At 34.6% G+C, this 18,767-nt stretch overlaps 1 protein-coding gene across 4 annotated transcripts; it reads right to left on the bottom strand.

The window, feature by feature from the left end:
* Positions 1-3,755: 3,755 nt before the first annotated feature.
* LOC103501227 (uncharacterized) lies at positions 3,756-16,418 on the bottom strand. 4 transcript variants are annotated; one of them, XM_017047466.2, is made up of 8 exons: positions 16,064-16,418; positions 15,646-15,711; positions 6,762-6,829; positions 5,584-5,699; positions 5,071-5,177; positions 4,861-4,910; positions 4,698-4,780; positions 3,756-4,131 (listed from the first exon to the last, which is right to left on the bottom strand). In XM_017047466.2, exons 2-8 carry the CDS (start codon positions 15,701-15,703, stop codon positions 4,017-4,019), a joined length of 597 nt encoding a protein of 198 aa, XP_016902955.1. In that variant the 5' UTR covers positions 15,704-15,711; positions 16,064-16,418; the 3' UTR covers positions 3,756-4,016. The 4 variants fall into 4 exon arrangements, with proteins under 4 accessions (XP_016902955.1, XP_008462965.1, XP_050935455.1 ...); XM_008464743.3 differs by having other exon boundaries at positions 5,584-5,693; positions 16,064-16,414; XM_051079498.1 differs by lacking the exons at positions 15,646-15,711; positions 16,064-16,418 and adding an exon at positions 7,038-7,289.
* Between the last annotated feature and the right edge of the window lie 2,349 nt (positions 16,419-18,767).

Raw genomic sequence — 18,767 nt, 5'->3', positions numbered from 1 at the left:
TTGTCCAATAAAAAAATGTGCCTAGATAGTTGTGATTAGGTGAGCGTAATCTACACCTAATCACTCACCCAATCATTACTTTGATGAATACAGTTCGGAACGGAATAACAAAAATGACAAAAATATCAAAACTCTTATGTTTTCCTCGAACGAAGAAGCCCCCCCTAAACAGTGCGAAAAGAAGTTTTTCATTCGAAAGAGAAAGCGATAGACCAATTTGAGTAGGAAGACGATATTTTCATAAATTTTAGAAGAAAGACGAGAGGATAAATTCACATACCTCTGTTCAGTGGCAATTCTAACTTAGAAACTTTGCTCGATTGGATAAGGAAAGTTGGAAAAAGTTTCGATTGTTTGAACACACCAAAAGACAAAAAAGTAAAACTAATTGTCTTCCCGTTGAAATCAAGGGTGTTGGTTAAGTGGAAACAAATTCAGTTGAATAGAAAGTTGATGGACAAAAGGACCAATAAGAAATTGGCAATAAACGTTGAAGATGATGAAAATTAGATCCTTACCAACAGGGTACAAACAAATTCTTTATTAACAAAATTAGAAAAATATGCAAAAGAATCAGATTGTAGCTGACTTCATTGAGATAATAGAAAAAAGACAACCAAAAAAAAAAAGTGCTGAGTAAAGCAATCTCAATTTGGCAGCATTTTAGGGACAAAAAATGAAGAAGATGAGCTGAGGAAAAAAAGGTAAAAATGTGCAAGAAAGATTTCAGTATGGGAGAAGAAAAAGTTAATGAAAAAGAAAACGAAGCTATTTTCACAATGAAGAAGGCATAAGCTAACTTGGAGGAAAAATCGGAAAACCCACACATAATTACATTTAAGTACTTAGGTGAAATTGCCGACAAGGCAAAGCTGATCGAAAATAAACACCCGACAGAAAAGGAAGAGTAAATTGCTTGGCTGACGAAGGAAATAATTGGAAGACAATTAACATCCCATTCACAATTGTTCAAAAGATAGAAGAAGATAAAGCAGCAGTACTACGAGATAAGCGACTTGGTGAAACTTGTTTCCAAATTTCTTTTTCTATCCCGAATCAAAAGGCACATTTCCACACCTGGTTTCATAATTATATTTCTCAATTCATCCATCCATTCTCCTTCTCTTATCCCATCCCAGATGACTCAATCTATTCCAAACAAAACAAAATTTGGTTTTCTTAGCCCATGACCCACACATTTTGACCCAAAATCATATCCTTCCCTAGCTCCATTTTGAACTCCATCCAATATTAATAGAATCTGTCATCTAGCTCATACCTAAACCGGCCGAAGAAATAAAAATCCAACCATAATTGGACTTTCATCACACTTACAGAATGAACTTTTATTCATTTTATGAGAAAAAAAAAAGCGTTACTTTTACCACATTAGCTCTAAGATTGATTGATGAGAATCATAGAAATGAGATATTCTTGATGAATATGTGGGATGTTTTTAGCTGCTACCATTTGATTGGCTTACTTTTTTATTTTTGTTTTAAAACTCCACAAGTTTTTTATTTTCTTTTTGGAGAGAGAATGACATAAGATATTATGGTCAAATCCTTAATCTATTAGGATTAGCATTAATTTTTTTTATTTATTAGAATTAAGATTAGTTTCTTTTATTAATTAGGACAATGATTAGTTTGCTATATATATATAGAGTATTTACCTTCTTATATTCACAACTTCTAAACATTCATAAAATTCTCTAAAATTTGGTAAAATTCTCTAATTTGGTTTAGATTAGAAAAGTAACGCATGACATAAGCAAAGTCACTACTCCCAAGTAGATGATCTTCAATAGCTCCCTTATAAAGACAATACCACTAAGACCTCATCAAATTCAGCATTTTCCTTCACACCTTGTCTACGGTATTCACTGTTCATCATGCCATGGAGGGCTTAACAGACCAAATGGTTCATCTTCTTGGAAATATTTATCCTCCACATCAAGACAAAAACCTACTTTCTCAAGGGAGAATGGTTGACCAAATAAAGGAAGAAAGAATGACAAGAAAACCCTCCAAAGGGTTAGGACATCGCAAGTGAATATCCCTTCTACCAACACAACACTAAACCTCCCCCAATGAGGAAAGAAGGCCAATAATATTGCTCATTTCTCTATTAGAAAAAGAACATGGGAAAAACTGAGCCAAAAACAACCATCACCGAAGCATTGTTCAAGAAAGATAACCAGTATAAATGGAGAAAACATAACGAAGAGGACTCACAAAACCACAAATCTTCTAGGAAAGAGTATCTCTCCCATTCCCTGACCTAACAACGAATAAATTGAGACACGAGAGGAACTGGCAACAATTCCTCTATACAAAGACCTAGTGTGGTGTTGACTCCGATCAGGGTCCATTCTAAATGGAACAATTCAAACTTTCACAATAAGATAACCTTGCACCATAGAACGTCATATTCCTAATAAAAGTGCAACCATTTGGCAAAATGGGTCTACGAGCTCAAACTTCCTATACTAAAGCCCCCAAATCCACAAGTTTTGAAACCTATGTGATTGATGCATCATTTATTTATAAACATGTATTGAACATTTATTAAACATATTAAAAACACAATAATATAGAACACAAACAATAAATTAAATTCAAATACATTGAGCTCATTTCTTTCGACATATAAATCCATATACTTAAATGACTCTTGATTTTTAATTGTGTCTATGGGTGAACATTGACACCCGAAAACCAATCAAAATGACCGAAACCGACGAACCAACACTTAGCGGTTGGTTTTTATGAAAAAATGACTGTCAATTTAAGAGAGTTGAACCAACCTGCCGAATTTATATCCTTGCCAACCAAACCCAACCAAAATTTAAAAATATCATAAATATATAAATAATTTCCAATCTCAACCAAACACGATCCTAAGATGGCCCGACTTCTAGGCTTCTTAACTAATTTGCCTTCCATCCCAACCGGACAAGCACTAGGATTAGACTAAGAACTCAATCTCTAAAGCTTTATGTCCTTCATCTCAGTCGGGAAACACCAAGATTAGCCTTGGGATTTCACTTCTTCCTTCATCTAGGCCGGGAAACACCGATATTAGCCCCGAGATTTCACTTCTTTCTTCATCTCAGCCGGGAAAAACCAAACTGACCCGTGGTTCAGCCAATCGGTTCAAATTGTTAAAGATCAGTGATCGATTTCTCCTCTTGTACAAAAACCGCCCCCCGTCCAACCGATGATCACCCTTAATTGTATCCACATCCTTAATTTGTCAAAAAAGTTGTCACTACATCCGTATCTCATATCCACATCCTTCTTTCTTTAAAGTACAATCAATCTTATGTACTATTTTTCTAGACAAAGCATATCTATTTTAAACTTTTCTTCTCCAGTCCAACTACTGCCCTGAGGTGGAAAGATTAAAATTTCTGATCTCGACCAATTACGCTATGTTTAGGTCAACTGAAAGGTAATAAGGAGTTCAAAAACATATGGAAAACATAACTACAAAGCATACTTTTTCTTTTGTAAACGTGTACTACGTAAAATTCTCGTTTGTATTTATTTTAGTTGGAAAAAAGTACACTTGAAATTTTTCGGTAAAACAAGTTATAACAAGTCTTTCAAATATGAGCATATAGCTCGATGGTTAAGATATCACTACCTTCAAGGTGGATCAAATGTGCCCACAAGCCAATGCCCACCAAATAGTGTGGAAAAGAGGAACGAAACAGAAAAAATTGCATATACAAGAAGAAAACAAAGAAATGAAGGATCACCAAGAACTTTTAAATAAATTATTGACCTGTCGCCAGAGCTTAGTCAAAAATTTTAAATATTTCTTTCTTTTATGGAATTTGATCGTGACATATCAGCTACATTTCCAAAAGAATAGAAGATAAGTGTAGTCAATTCTTAAAACAGATTCTAACATATTTTGAACCATGAAAGCAGAGATAAATTGACTCATGAGGCAAAACTAGTGGGTTAAACCTTTTGTTTGATCCTCCTCTGATTATGGCAAAATGCTTAGTGTGGCTTTGGAGTAAAGCCATCAACAGCAAAATTTCTGGTAGCTGCAGGAATGGCTAAACGAATTCCATCAAGTTCAGGCTTTGCAATAACTTGACATCCCAAACGAGACCTGCAGTACCCCAATAAAGTTAATACCAACAAAAAATAGGTTGACAAATCATTTGATCTATGAAGTATATTCATCACTTTTCAGATGTCAAAGTTAAGGCAAATAAAAATAAGTCAACATATCATTTAATCTATTGAGATAGTCATTATTTTCAGTTTTGTCAAAGCTCCAATTTCATTCTCTACCTTTCAAAATTTTAGAGTTGGTACTAAAAAACCCTTTCAAATCAAATAGGAGAGAGCGATGTGGCACTTAAACAAATATAATGACAGGAGTTTGCAGCTCTTTTTATGATTAGATATTCAACTTTGCTTGCATTAGAAACTCATGTGGTGAGATATATTCACTTGACATTTCATGTCTCACCCGTATAATGTTTGTCTGAAATGTCACGCTATCATCTAGTTATTCAGTTTCTAGAGTGTCGACAAAGAGAAATTTGATTGAAATATTTTAAAACATCGGGGTGGAACTATAACTTTTAGTGAAATTAAATGAACAGTCTATACTCCAAAAATCAAAGGATATATCAAAATAAGTCATAAATTTATGAGCAAGAAACTCACGTTTCTGTAAGCCCGAATGCCAGATCCAACATGTCATTCTCCTCGTCAACTGGTTCTTCTATTTTATTGTAGTAGTCCATATCCTGACATGATTTAATCAGATTTTACACAAAATTCCAGTCTAGAATTGTTGAGAGATAGAAAGAGAGAGAAAGCAACTTACCATCACTATAACATGACAAGTTGAACAAGCTAGTGAACCTTCGCATGCTCCTGGTTTGAGAGATAAAACAGTTTCTAGTGATGAAACAAAAACTCAAGAGCCACATGCCATAATGTACTATGTTTAGCTATGTAAAATAAATGTTTAAATCATGGGAAACGGAGGATAGTGCATAAGCTTTTTCAGGAGGGGGTGAATCAAACTCCTTACCTTCAAGTTCTATATCGTTTTGATGAGCAGCTTCTAACATGGACATTCCAACAGGAACTTCAATTTGTTGCTCTTCTCCATCCTTAAGGACAAACGTGACAGATATCCTGCAAATCACAGTTTCTGGTAGAGAAGAATCAACAGAATAACTCAAATGCAGACCACAGAGAAACTTTTAAGTTATGTTTTTACTCGGGATGTCAGTCTATATTATTTAACGCCAAAGCGATAACACAATTTCACAAGAGAAGATACTGGCTTCAGCTTGACATTGAAAAGTAAGGTTGCCTAGGATTTTCATTTTCCTAATGGTATTCTCGTGAATTAAGATTTTGGTTGTAAAAATCAGTTGTATAATCAATTGTAGTTTTTGTTTTGTTTCCTCTCATGTACTTTGCTTATTAGATTCATCATATCAATGAATAGTCTCGTTTTCGTTTCAAAGAGAACAAAAAGAAAAAGAAAAAATAATCAAAAAATGTATATGTAATGTTAAAGGCTAAAAGAACTTACGTTTCTTTTGGTTCATTCTCTTCATTACAGCCATTCTGGGGACCTGAGGTAGAATACAGTCGCTGTTCCTGCCATTTGAAACCTTGAAGCACCTGAACTTGTGGCTGTGGCTGTGGCTGAGAAAAGAAATAAAGGATCCCTCTATTACTAACCTCTAATAACAACAAGTGTGCATACCGGGTCCCATTAAAAAATTGAAGTATCTTTTATAATTATAAATTACCTACCCAAATTCAACTTTATTCTAGAATCTACAGCCTACTTACTCTTAACCATGACTAAGGATCCATTGTTATTAACCAATAATAATAACTACAGCATGCATATCGAGTCCCACTAAAAAATTGAAGTATCCTTCATAAGTACCATTTACCTACCCAAATTCGACTTTATTCTAGAATCTTCCTATTTGTCCTTAACTATAACTGAAATATAATAATAAATGTTTTAAGACAAAAAAAATATAATTTATCACAAAATTTTGGAAGCAATTTATAATAATATTAAATAATAAATTTTAAGCCACAGCAAAGATCAGAATTTTCATGATTTTCTTTTAGAAATAATAAATCTGGAATAGCTTCCAACTTCCAATTGAGATGAAATGAATGTTTCTTTACTTATAGGAACCATTTGTAGAAAAATAGCAAGTGCAAAGAGAAAAACAACCAAAAGCCCAGGGGAAAGAAGTTATTTTCAAAATAATCTAGAGACAGATGCTCGTGAAGAAAACACACACACACGCGACAAAGTCCAAATTTCTAATTGACATTGATTAATTTTTCTTTGATAATAAATTCCACACTTGATCACAAATTGAAAGCATACCTAATATTAAAATTCTTAAGCAAATATAACAAGCAAGGAAAATAGCTTACCATATCCAATTAAGGGGAAATTTTACCACGTGTGGGTAGACATTCAAACCTCTACCCTTTTGATCAAAGATATATTTTTATAAGAAATCGAGATATATTGGCCTATGATTAAAATGCTTAGGTTGGCAATTAAAGAGATATTATAATCCCAAAAGTTCATGTCTATTGGCCTATGAACTGGTGTAGCTAATACTTAATTCATACTAGCTATATATTGTGAACTTGACCAAACAAAATAGTTTGAATATTCAACTAAACGACAGAAAGAAAATCTAATATCAATCACAGAAGTTAACTAACCAGAGTACGCAAGTATTTGAAAAAAGGGCCTCGAACGTGACTTGCTTTAGTCACTAGTAATGAATTCCCTGGTAGAGAACAAAAAGGAATAAAGTTAATCAGAAACAACAAAAGCTACATCACATATAGCACGAACTCTAACTTGGGAAAACAAAAGGCAAAAACAAAAAACTGTGTAGAAAAATTGAATAAAGGAACTTTGTGCTCTGAAACACTAATACTAAGCATAGCCAACTGTGTGGTCTGTATTTAAAGGCAATGAAAGTAGATGTAAACCTCCTCCAAAATCTCTCAATTCCTGGGTAACTTGAACTTTCATAATTTCTTACAGAAATTCTCCAGACCATCTCTTCCTTCATTGTCCTTTTGCTGTTAATGGGTGGTTGATCATTTTCAACGAATTCGGCGTTGTCTATTGTTTGCCAAGAAGAATCATTCATTGGCTAGTGGAAGTGCTTGAGGGTTGGTGCTTTAAAGGAAAATGGAAGATAGTTCGGCCACGTGCAGTTAAAACTCTTTCTTGGAACCTATGGAAAGAAAGAAACTAAGTTTTCTTTTGAATCTTTTCGTACGAGTGGCAGCATAGTGCTTCTTGGTGGTCTGTAATTCACACAGAATTCTTTTGTGATCCTAACCTTATTACTCTTATCCAAATAAAACTTTAGCCTTACCATGATTCTTAACAATCGAAAGAATTTACTTTAGTGGTTCTCTAGGAAGAGGTTTTTGATAGACCCCCTATCATAATATATAGCAGAAAGGGAAAGAAGGAAAAGAGTTGCACGTGTGAGGGTAAAAGAGTCCATTGTAAATACTAGTATAAATAGTATTTTAGTTTTGGAGGGAAAGTCGGTTAGAGTTTTGAAGTTTAGTTGATTTCTGTTTCATCCTTGAGAGATAGGATAATAGAGAGGAAGTGCCCTAATCTTGGATTGATATTTCATCAATTCGATTCTATAGTTTCATTGTTTATGTACTGTGATTCTATCTACAAATACTATCAATAAACTCAATTACTTGAACATCAAGATCGGGTCCCAACATATTGGTATCAGAGCGTGTTCATCCTGGGCAAGCGAAGGAAGATGGCGAAGAAAGTAGAAGAAAGATTCAAGGTCGTCGAACAAGAGATCGCAAGTATTAGAGAAGAATTACAACAATTGCCGGAGATTGAAGCAAAATTCACGAAGCATATGGAACAAATAAACCTTCAGAACGAGAAGAGTCAGCAGCAGCAACAAATGATCTTAAATTACATCGAAAGTATCATGAAATAACAGTCGACGACGACGCGAGAATCGAACGAATCATCAAGTAAGACAAAAGTGAAGATACGTGAAGTAGTCGTAGAACCGAAATCAAACGAAAAAGAGGACGACAAGAAGAACAATGACCGAAATAAGTTCAAGAAAGTAGAGATGCCGGTTTTCAACGGCAAAGATCCAGATTCGTGGCTTTCTCGCGCGGATCGATACTTTCAAATTCATAAGTTGACTGAATTGGAGAAAATGATAGTTGCGATAATCAGTTTCCTATCATTTTCGCAGGACCAGCGTTGAACTAATATAGAGCGCAAGAGGAGCGTGAGAAATTCACGAATTGGTCGATGAAGGAGAGATTACTGATGCGATTCCGATCAATTAGGGAGGGATCGATATGTGGCCAATTCTTGAGAATCAAACAAGAATCCACAGTGGAAGAATATCGAAATCTCTTCGATAAATTGATGGCACCTCTATCAGATTTGCAGGATAAGGTGATTGAGGAAACGTTTATGAATGGTTTGTTACCATGGATTAAGGCAGAAGTCGAATTCTGTGAACCGGTTGGTTAGGCTCAAATGATGTGGTTGGCTCAACGAGTAGAGAACTGGGAAATCATAAGCAGAAGCAAATCTCAAAGGATATGCTGGAGGTAAATATCCTTCTTACCCTTCACCTAGTGTTAAACCTAATATGACTGCAAATGCAAATAATAGTAAAAGTAATACAACATTCCCAATGAGAACCATCACTTTGAGAGGAGTAGCGGCCTGTGAAAACAAAAAGGAAGGGCCATCCAAAAGATTATCTGATGCAAAGTTTCAGGCCAGAGAGAAGAGCTTATGTTTTCGTTGTAATGAGAAGCATTCGTCTGATCATAAATGTAAAGCTAAAGAACAAAGGAGCTTAGAATGTTCGTGGTAAAGGCCAATAATGAAGAGCTAGAGATCATAGAAGAGGCAGATCCAGAAAGCAAAGAGTTGAGTGTTGTGGAATTAGCAAAGGAAAGCAAGGCAATTGTAGAATTGTCAATCAATTCGGTTGTAGCCCTATCGAATCCTGGTACTATGAAGGTGAGGAAAAATTCAAGACGAAGTAATTGTACTGATTGATCATGGTGCTGTCCACAATTTCATCTCAGAGAAATTATTAGATGCTCTACGATTAGCAACAAAAGACATTTCACACTATGGTGTTATATTGGGATCCGGAACAGCAATAAAGGGGAAGGGAGTGTGTGAAGCAGTAGAGTTGTCGTTCAATGAGTGGAAAATAGTAGCAAACTTTCTACCATTGGAGTTAGGAGGGGTAGACGTGATATTGGGAATGCAGTGGTTATACTCATTGGGTATAACAGAAGTGGACTGGAAAAACTTGACTATGACATTCTTACACCAAGGAAAGAAGGTGGTTATAAAAGGGGACCCTAGTTTAACTAAAACCAGGGTGAATGAAAAATATGATGAAAACTTGGGATGATTCTGAACAAGGATTTTTAGTTGAATGTCGTGCCATAGAAGGGGGAGCATCTTTAACAGAGAAGAATGACATAGAAGAGGAGTTGACAGTAGAAGAATTTGTACAAGTAGTACTAAAGAAATTCGAAGATGTCTTGATGTAAGAAGACTAAGGGTTAATTGGGTAATTAGGTAATATTCTAGGTTAATTTCCTTTTTACCCCCAATTGTAATAGAACTCTATAAATAGGAGTCTTTTCCTCTCGTATGAAACGCATTAATCATTCTAATAAAAGATCTACATTCTTGGTTCTTAGAGGATTTCTCCTTGAGGTTACTTAGGCTACATCAAATTGGTATCAGAGCAAACTGTCTGGGCCAAAGTTGACTGCCGCCGGTGGAAGACCGGGAAACTCTTGTTGGCGCCAACACGAGAGGGAGCTTTGAGTGTTGTGCTTGTTTCCAAACAACACATCTAATTATGGGGAACCCTTGAAATTCCAAGAAAGAAAGAAGAGACCAAAGATTTTTCAAAATTTATTAAGAATGGACTTCTATCAATCAAAGAAGATGCCCAAGAAAAAAACCAACAGAAGACAAGAAAATCAATTTTACTTCCATAAACAATGCTGGAGTTCTTATTCAAGTGATTCGGAAGAAGAATTTCAACATACCAATTTTAGTCATGCTCAATTTTCTCAAAGAACCTATCATTATCCAAATTGGGAATTTGATTCTAGTGATTCTAGTGACTCCAACGACTTTTCTAAGGCAGTTTGGGACAGAATAAGAAGGTGACAATACCAAAAAATGGCCCAACGATCCAATCAAACCTATTTTTCAAGAAATCAACATAAAGATTGGAAGTTGGATGAATTAAAGAATCGTCAAGAATCATCTAGAATGAATTTTTACCATCCAAGAAGAACATCCGAGACTCAAAATTACTCTTTTGGTTATGAAACACGATCAAGAAAGATTGATTCAAGAAAATCAATGGATGAGTCTTATACCCGCTATGAGATTGCAACACATTCAAGAATTCAACAAAAGCACTACTTCGATCCTGCAACGTTGGAAGAAATAAAGAAAACAATAAAAGAAATTCAATGTTCATTGGGAGAAATGACTCAACAATCAATTCATCAAGAGTTCAAGAACGAATTTGTTTCATATACGAAAGAAAAAAAACGAAGGAATCACGTTGGAAATTTTCAAATAGAAAATCTTGAAGATAAAATTGAAGAACAAGAATTTGAAAATGTTGATTTGGAAATGATCTCAAGTGAAGAAAAATCCAACGAAGAAGATGAAAAAGAACTATTGAACACCGAGCAAAAATCGAACAAGAACAACGACACATTGGTTGCAGTGTGGAAATGAATCTTCAAATTGTCAAAGAACTTGAACCGAATGATAAAGAAAATGTGATTTTTGAAGAGTTTTCTTCAAAAGCTGATTCTTTTGAAATTTGTTCTTTGAATATGGTTTTGAGTGAGATTGAAGTAAACATCTTTTCCAAGTTTACGACCAATGGAGAAGTTCATCTTTTAGTGGCCATATTTGATTTTTTCTTTCGATTTTATCCCTTCGATCATAATATTTTTGTTTAAAATGTAGGAGCTTGGTTTGGTCATACTCCGTTGAACAAGTTTATTTCATTCTTCTTTTTCTTTTTTGCTTCATAGATTTCTTCTTTCTAAAACTTGGGACGAGTTTTCGTTTTAGAGGGGTAGAATGATGTAAGAAGACTAAGGGTTAATTGGGTAATTAGGTAATATTCTAGGTTAATTCCATTTTTACCCCCAATTGTAATAGAACTCTATAAGTAGGAGTCTTCTCCTCTTGTATGAAACGCATTAATCATTCTAATAAAAGATCTACATTCTTGGTTCGTTCTTGGAGGATTTCTCCTTGAGGCTACTAAAACTTGGGACGAGTTTTCGTTTTAGAGGGGTAGAATGATGTAAGAAGACTAAGGGTTAATTGGGTAATTAGGTAATATTCTAGGTTAATTCCATTTTTACCCCCAATTGTAATAGAACTCTATAAGTAGGAGTCTTCTCCTTTTGTATGAAACGCATTAATCATTCTAATAAAAGATCTACATTCTTGGTTCGTTCTTGGAGGATTTCTCCTTGAGGCTACTTAGGCTACATCATGTCTTTACTTGGCCTGAGACATTACCACTGAGAAGAGATATAGAGCATCACATTCACCTTAAAAAGGGTACAAACCCGGTGAATGTTCGTCCATATAGATATGCTTATCAACAAAAGGCCAAAATGGAGAAATAGTGCATGAGATGCTGTCATCAGGGGCATACGTCCGAGTACAATTCCATACTCTAGCCCCGTGCTATTGGTGAAAAAGAAAGATGGGAGTTGGTGTTTCTATGTGGATTACCGAGCACTGAACAATGTGACTATACCAGATAAATTTCCCATACCAGTAATTGAAGAACTCTTTGATGAGTTAAATGGAGCATAATGGTTTTCGAAGATTGATTTGAAAGCAGGGTATCATCAAATCCGGATGAGTGTGGATGACATAGAAAAGTCGGCAGTCCAAACTCACGAAAGGCATTATGAATTCATGGTCATGCCTTTTGGGCTGACTAATGCACCTTCAACCTTCCAATCCTTGATGAACACCATATTCAGACCATATTTGAGGAAGTTCATATTGGTGTTTTTTTTATGATATTCTAATATACAGTAGAGATCTAGAAGAACATCTACAACATTTGGGGTTGGCTTTGGAAGTATAAGAAAGAAGGAATTGTATGCCAACAAGAAAAAAATGCAATTTTGCAAGAACACGAGTAGATTATTTGGGGCACGTCATTTCTGGTCAAGGAGTTGAAGTAGACCCAGAAAAGATTCGAGCTATTAGAGAATGGCTGATAACTAAGAATGTTCGAGTCCTAGGCTTGACAGGATACTAACGAAAGTTTGTTCAGCACTATGGGACATTAGCTGCACCATTAACCCACTTATTGAAGATTGGTAGGTTCAAATGGACCGAGGAAACTCGGGAAGCTTTCACAAAATTACAAAATGCCATGATGACTCTACCTGTTCTAGCCCTACCAGATTTCAATGTGCCTTTTGAAATCGAGACCGATGCCTCTAGTTATGGAATAGGTGCAACGTTGATTCAAGCTAAATGGCCTATTGCTTATTACAGTCATACGTAAGCCATGAGAGACAGGGCTAAACCTGTGTGTGAAAGGGAATTAATGGTAGTAGTCTTAGTCATGCAGAGGTGGAGGCCATACTTACTTGGGAGAAAGTTTGTAGTGAAGACTGATCAAAGATCGTTGAAGTTTCTATTAGAGCAAAGACTGATTCAGCCTCAGCACCAGAAATGGATAGCTAAACTACTAGGCTATTCCTTTGAGGTGGTGTATAAACTCATATTAGAGAACAAAGCAACCGATGCCTTGTCCAAAATGCCACCAGCCTTTCATCTTTGCTATTTGACTGCTCCAACTCTGATTGATCTGCAGTAATTAAGGAAGAAGTAGAGAAAGTTGAACGCTTGAAGAAAATTATGGAAGAGGTAAAGAAAGGAGATGAAAACAGAGGGAATAAGTATTCCATTGAACAAGAAATGTTGAGGTACAAAAACAGGTTGGTGATATCTAAATCATCAACACTAATTCCCACCATCTTGCACACATATCATGACTCCTTGTTTGGAGGCCATTCAGGGTTTTTGAGAACTTATAAGCGATTTGCTTATTGGGAAGGTATGAAGCAAGAAGTCAAGAAATATTGTGAAGAGTGTTTGGTTTGTCAGAAAAACAAATCCTTGGCTTTGTCACATGGAGGCCTATTATTACCTCCGGAAATTCTAAACAATGTATAGAATGATATATCCATGGATTTAATTGAAGGGCTGCCTAAATTCAATGGATTTGAAGTTATTCAATAAATATGATGGTCATTTCTTGGCATTGAAGCACCCTTATAAAGCTAAAACAGTAGCTGATTTATTTGTTAAGGAGGTGGTCAGACTTCACAGTTATCCTAATTTCATAGTATCCAGACAATGACAAGGTGTTCTTGAGTAACTTCTGGAAGGAGCTATTTAGAATGGCAGGTACTAGATCGAATCAAAGCTCGCATACCATCCACAATCGGAAGGCCAAACTGAAGTGGTCAATCGAGGAGTTGAAAACTATCTTCGTTGTTTTTTTGTGGCGAAAGACCAAAAGAGTGGTGAGATGGCTACATTGGGCAGAGTATTGGTACAATACGACGTACCAAAGATTTTAAGGATAACACCCTTTCAAGCAGTCTATGTCGATTACCACCTCCCTTGGTTTATTAGGAAACAGAGATACTCCTAATTCAACACTTGATGAACAACTTAAAGAGAGAGATACAGCCTTGGGAGCATTGAAGGAGCATCTCAGGATTGCTCAAGAAAAAATGAAGAAATATGCGGATTTGAAACAAAGAAAAGTAGAATATCAAGTGGGAGACATGGTGTTTCTGAAGATAAGACCATATAGACAAGTATCATTACGGAAGAAAAGGAATGAAAAGTTGTCTCAATTCTTTGGTCCCTATAAAATCCTTGAACGGGTAGGGCCTATGGCATATAAGTTGGATCTACCGAGTACGGCAAGTATTCATCCTGTGTTCCATGTTTCGCAATTGAAGAAGATATTGGGTGAATACAATGAGTGCAACAAGATATGTCATACATAACTGGGAATCATGAGTGGAGAGCATCACCTGAAGAAGTGTATGGGTATTTGAAAAATAAGGCAGGCGGATGGGATGTGCTAGTCAGTTGGAAGGGGCTACCAAGACATGAGGCCACTTGGGAACCTTATGATGAGATGCAGCAACGGTTTCTTGAGTTTCACCTTGAGGACAAGGTGAATTTGAAGAGGGAATGTAATGATAGACCCCTATCATACATCAATATAGCATAAAGGGAAAGAAGGAAAAGTGTGGCACGTGTGAGGGTAAATGGGTCCATTTTAAATACTAGTATAAATAGTATTTTAGTTTTGGAGGGAGAGTCAGTTAGAGTTTTGAAGTTTAGTTGATTTCTGTTTCATCCTTGAGAGATAGGATAACAGAGAGGAAGTGCCCTAATCTCGGATTGATATTTCATCAATTTGATTCTATAGTTTCATTGTTCATGTACTGTGATTCTATCTACAAATACTATCAATAAACTCAATTACTTGAACATCAAGATTGGGTTCCAACAGTTTTCTTTGCAACTCTACCCCTTGCCTATAGGGTGTTCTTTTATCTTTATGTGAATATACTTTTTTGTCTCTTACAAAAGAATAAATTTTAAAAATAAATAAATAAATCTTCAGCGAACAAGTCCTAAACCAACATGACAAGGAATCCAAACCAAGACAATTAGGTAACGATCATTTTTCAAATGGAACAAAGAATCAGATCCTAGATGTGTTGAAAAAGTAAAGTGAATTCCACCCTTTAGGTTCTTCGGAATTCTACGGTTGAATTGTGATTGTGAAAGGGTTGTTGAAAGAATAGAAGCAAGGGAGAACAATACAAGTTGAAAACTTGGAGGGAGAACAATACAAGTTGAAAACTTGGAGGGAGAACAATACAAGTTGAAAACTTGGAGGGAGAACAATACAAGTTGAAAACTTGGAGGGAGAACAATACAAGTTGAAAACTTGGAGGGAGAACAATACAAGTTGAAAACTTGGAGGGAGAACAATACAAGTTGAAAACTTGGAGGGAGAACAATACAAGTTGAAAACTTGGAGGGAAAACAATACAAGTTGAAAACTTGGAGGGAAAACAATACAAGTTGAAAACTTGGAATCGGAATGACTAAGAAAAAGTGATGAGAAAGTGGGCTTTAACAACATTTGGAAGGACCTTTTGTAACTCTATGGCCATCAGAAGAATGTTTTATCCTTCAAATTTGTATCTCTTTATGGTTAGTGAAATTGTTTTCATCCTAGGAACGCACACGCATGATAATCAATCTTCTTCCTCAAAGGCTTGTCACAAAAACTGCTGAATAGAGTTCAATCAGAAAGTCAAAAGGCACTCATACTAGTGACTTAGAAGACCAGCTAGCATGTCTTCCAAATTGATGTGCACTAAGAAATCAATAATATACAGTACTTAAAGATGAGAGAAGACACCATACCTATGAAGAGCTCTTTTAACATCCGAACACCATTTCTTGAAAGTTTAAAAAGCGACATAATAATTCCTGCTATTACAACACCATCAGCTAGAAATATAACAAGCATACTTATCTAATCTAAGGATAGCATCAGCATGTACAATAAATTGAAGGATAAGCAGAAATCCAATCAAATTGCTATATTCAGTAAAAAACTTTTCTTCTAGTTTTACTAAATTACTCCTAGCTACCAAATGCCTCAAACACTAACGAACCCACCCTCAGACCTATAGCAATAAAGCTGAAAATTTAACACAATACAAAAATTGGAAGCAATCCTGTAATCAAACTATAATGTGAGGTGTGCAAAAACGGTGAAGTTTTGTTCTACAACATGCACATTTTTCAATCAAACGAAGCCAACAAAGAGAAAATGAACCTGCGAATCACGAATGGCAGAGAAAAGAAACAGGGTTTTGTTGGGTATCTCCGAAACGTCAGCTGGAAGCTGAAACAGAGACTGGCGATGGCTTTCAATCGATTGAAAGAAGGTCTCGCTTTCGAGAGAGACGGAGGTGCGCTTCAGGGCCTCCGCAAGGTAAGAATCAAATTTTGCGTCCAATATAAGTCGGGTTTCAAGTTAGAGTGGGCAAGCCGAATCAAGAACTTAACCCTCGGTTGAATGGGGAAAACAAAAAAGAAGCAACAAAGAGAAGAAAAAGCATTTGATGGGGGTTGGCGTGGCGGCGTGAGGTTGCGGCAGAGAGAGGGAGAATAGTATAGGGTTTAACTCCTTTCTATTTCTATTTTAGATATTATAACAATAATAATATTTTTGTTCTTATTAAATTAAATAAAAATAAATTAGGGGTTTTTTCAATAATAAAACAAAGCTCGAAAATATTTACACAAACAATTTTTAAAAAGGAAAAAGTACACAAGCTCATTAAGTGAAATAACAAAAATATCCCACAATTAATCAGTCACACATGTGTTAAAAAATGATCTCATACCCAGCCTAAGTGATCTCGTACCCAATCTAAACTATCTCTTAGCAACGATATCGTAGCAAGTTTAAATGATTTCGTAGCAAATTTAAACGATCTCCTAACAAATCTAAATGATCTTGCACTCTTATACAAGTCTAAACGATCTTGTACCCTTCTACCTAATCTAAACAATCCCGTAGTAAATCTAAACTATTTCGTAGTAAGTCTAAACGATTTTGTACCCAAGCTTAAATGATCTTGTACCATTCTACCTAGTCTAAACGATCTCATAACAAGTCTAAATGACCTTGTACCCTTGTACCTAGTCTAAATGATCTAATCTTGTACCAAGAAAAAAAAGAATAAAAGATGAGAAATGAAGAAGAAAGGAATTCTAGAAGAGGAAATGAAGAAATTGTAAAATAAAGAAGTAATAGTACGAAGAAACTAATAATATGAAAAGGAGATGAATAAATTATAAAGAAGAAAAAAAGTGAAAAATGGTCAGCATTATTCAAAGGCAAACCTGAAATTTTTGAAAATATTATGGGTTTTTTATTTTATTACACGGGCCGTAAATATTTTGGTGTTTTGTTATATTTATAAAAATTAATCAATAAATTAATATTAAATTAATTAATTAAATCATATCATATATAATTAATATTTCATTTAGATCATATTAACTTTTAATTTAGGTTAATCTCTATAAATATAATAAAACATCAAATTATTTGTGGCCCTGTAACAAAATCAAAAAGTCCTTAATATTTTCATAAATTTCAGGTTTGTCCTTGAATGTTGCAGACAATTTTTTACTTATTATTTTTCTTCTTCTTCTTTACAATTTAATCATCTCCTCTTCATATTATTATTTCTTCTTCATCATCATTTTCAACTTGTTCCTATTCGTGATTTCTTCATTTTCTCTTCTAAAATTTTTTCTTTCTTCGATTTTTCACTTCTTTCTTTTTTCACTCCTTCAAATTATCACTTGGTAAATGATATTTGTCATCTCTCATATATTTCCTCTTCTAGATCTAAACGATCTTAGTTCAAGATCGTGTACCAAATATACAAAACTTTGGTACACGATCTTGAACAAAAATTGTTTAGATATTGGTACACGATCATTTAGCTCTTGGTACATGATCGTGTACAAAATCTAAATGATATTAGTATACGATCTTGTACTAAATATAAATGATCTTGATACACGATCGTGAACCAAGATCGTTTAAATTGTATAGATAATCGTTTAGCTCTTAGTACACGATCATGTACCAACATCTAAATGATCTTGGTTCACGATCGTTTAGAAGAAGAATTACACGTCTATGTGTGGCCGGTGTTCATACTACATACATGATCGTGTATCATTTTCTAGACGATTGTGTATCATTTCCTACATAATTGTGTATCATGATCGTTTAGAAAAAGAATTGCACAAGTGCGTGTGGCGGATTAATCGCACGTTGACTGAGACATTTTTTGAATTTTTCATTGTGGGCGTGTGAACTTTTTTCGTTTTTGAAATTGTTCTATATAATATAAATATTTTGCCGGTTTGTTATATTTTTTAAAAACTCCTTTAATTTAATTGATTTAATTAAAACAATTTTAATTAAATAGTATTAAACTAAACTATTAATTAATCCTTCGCTTAAATAATTACTAAATTAAATATTATATATTTAATTTAATCCATATTTAAATCGTCTTCATACATAAATTTCTCTCATAAGCTATAATTTTAATATGTATCATATATGAATTAAATTTAAATCTATAATTTTGTACGAATCTAATTCATATTAAATTAATATTTAAATTCATTCAACTATTTTATTATCTCATAAATTAATTTTGAATATTATCCAAAATTAAATTTATATAATAAAGTTTAATAAAAATATAACTTTAGTTAATTTCCAAAGTAAATTTGAATATTTTAAATTACAATCAATATATATTAACCTCAATACTCTTTACGAGCTAGGAAGGGAACCTAATGAACCTACAAATTAAAAGCTACAACAATATGAGATTAATCGACTAAACTCATTAACCACATTAATCAATATTTGTTAACTGTGTGTACATTCCATTATAGACTCACAGTTAAACTCTTCTCATTGTAGATATATTTTTTTT

This window comes from Cucumis melo, chromosome 1 (genome assembly GCF_025177605.1).
Source record: "Cucumis melo cultivar AY chromosome 1, USDA_Cmelo_AY_1.0, whole genome shotgun sequence".
Lineage (NCBI taxonomy): Eukaryota > Viridiplantae > Streptophyta > Magnoliopsida > Cucurbitales > Cucurbitaceae > Cucumis > Cucumis melo.
The sequence above is the reverse complement of the archived record's forward strand: the minus strand, read 5'-3'. Positions and strand labels throughout refer to the sequence as shown.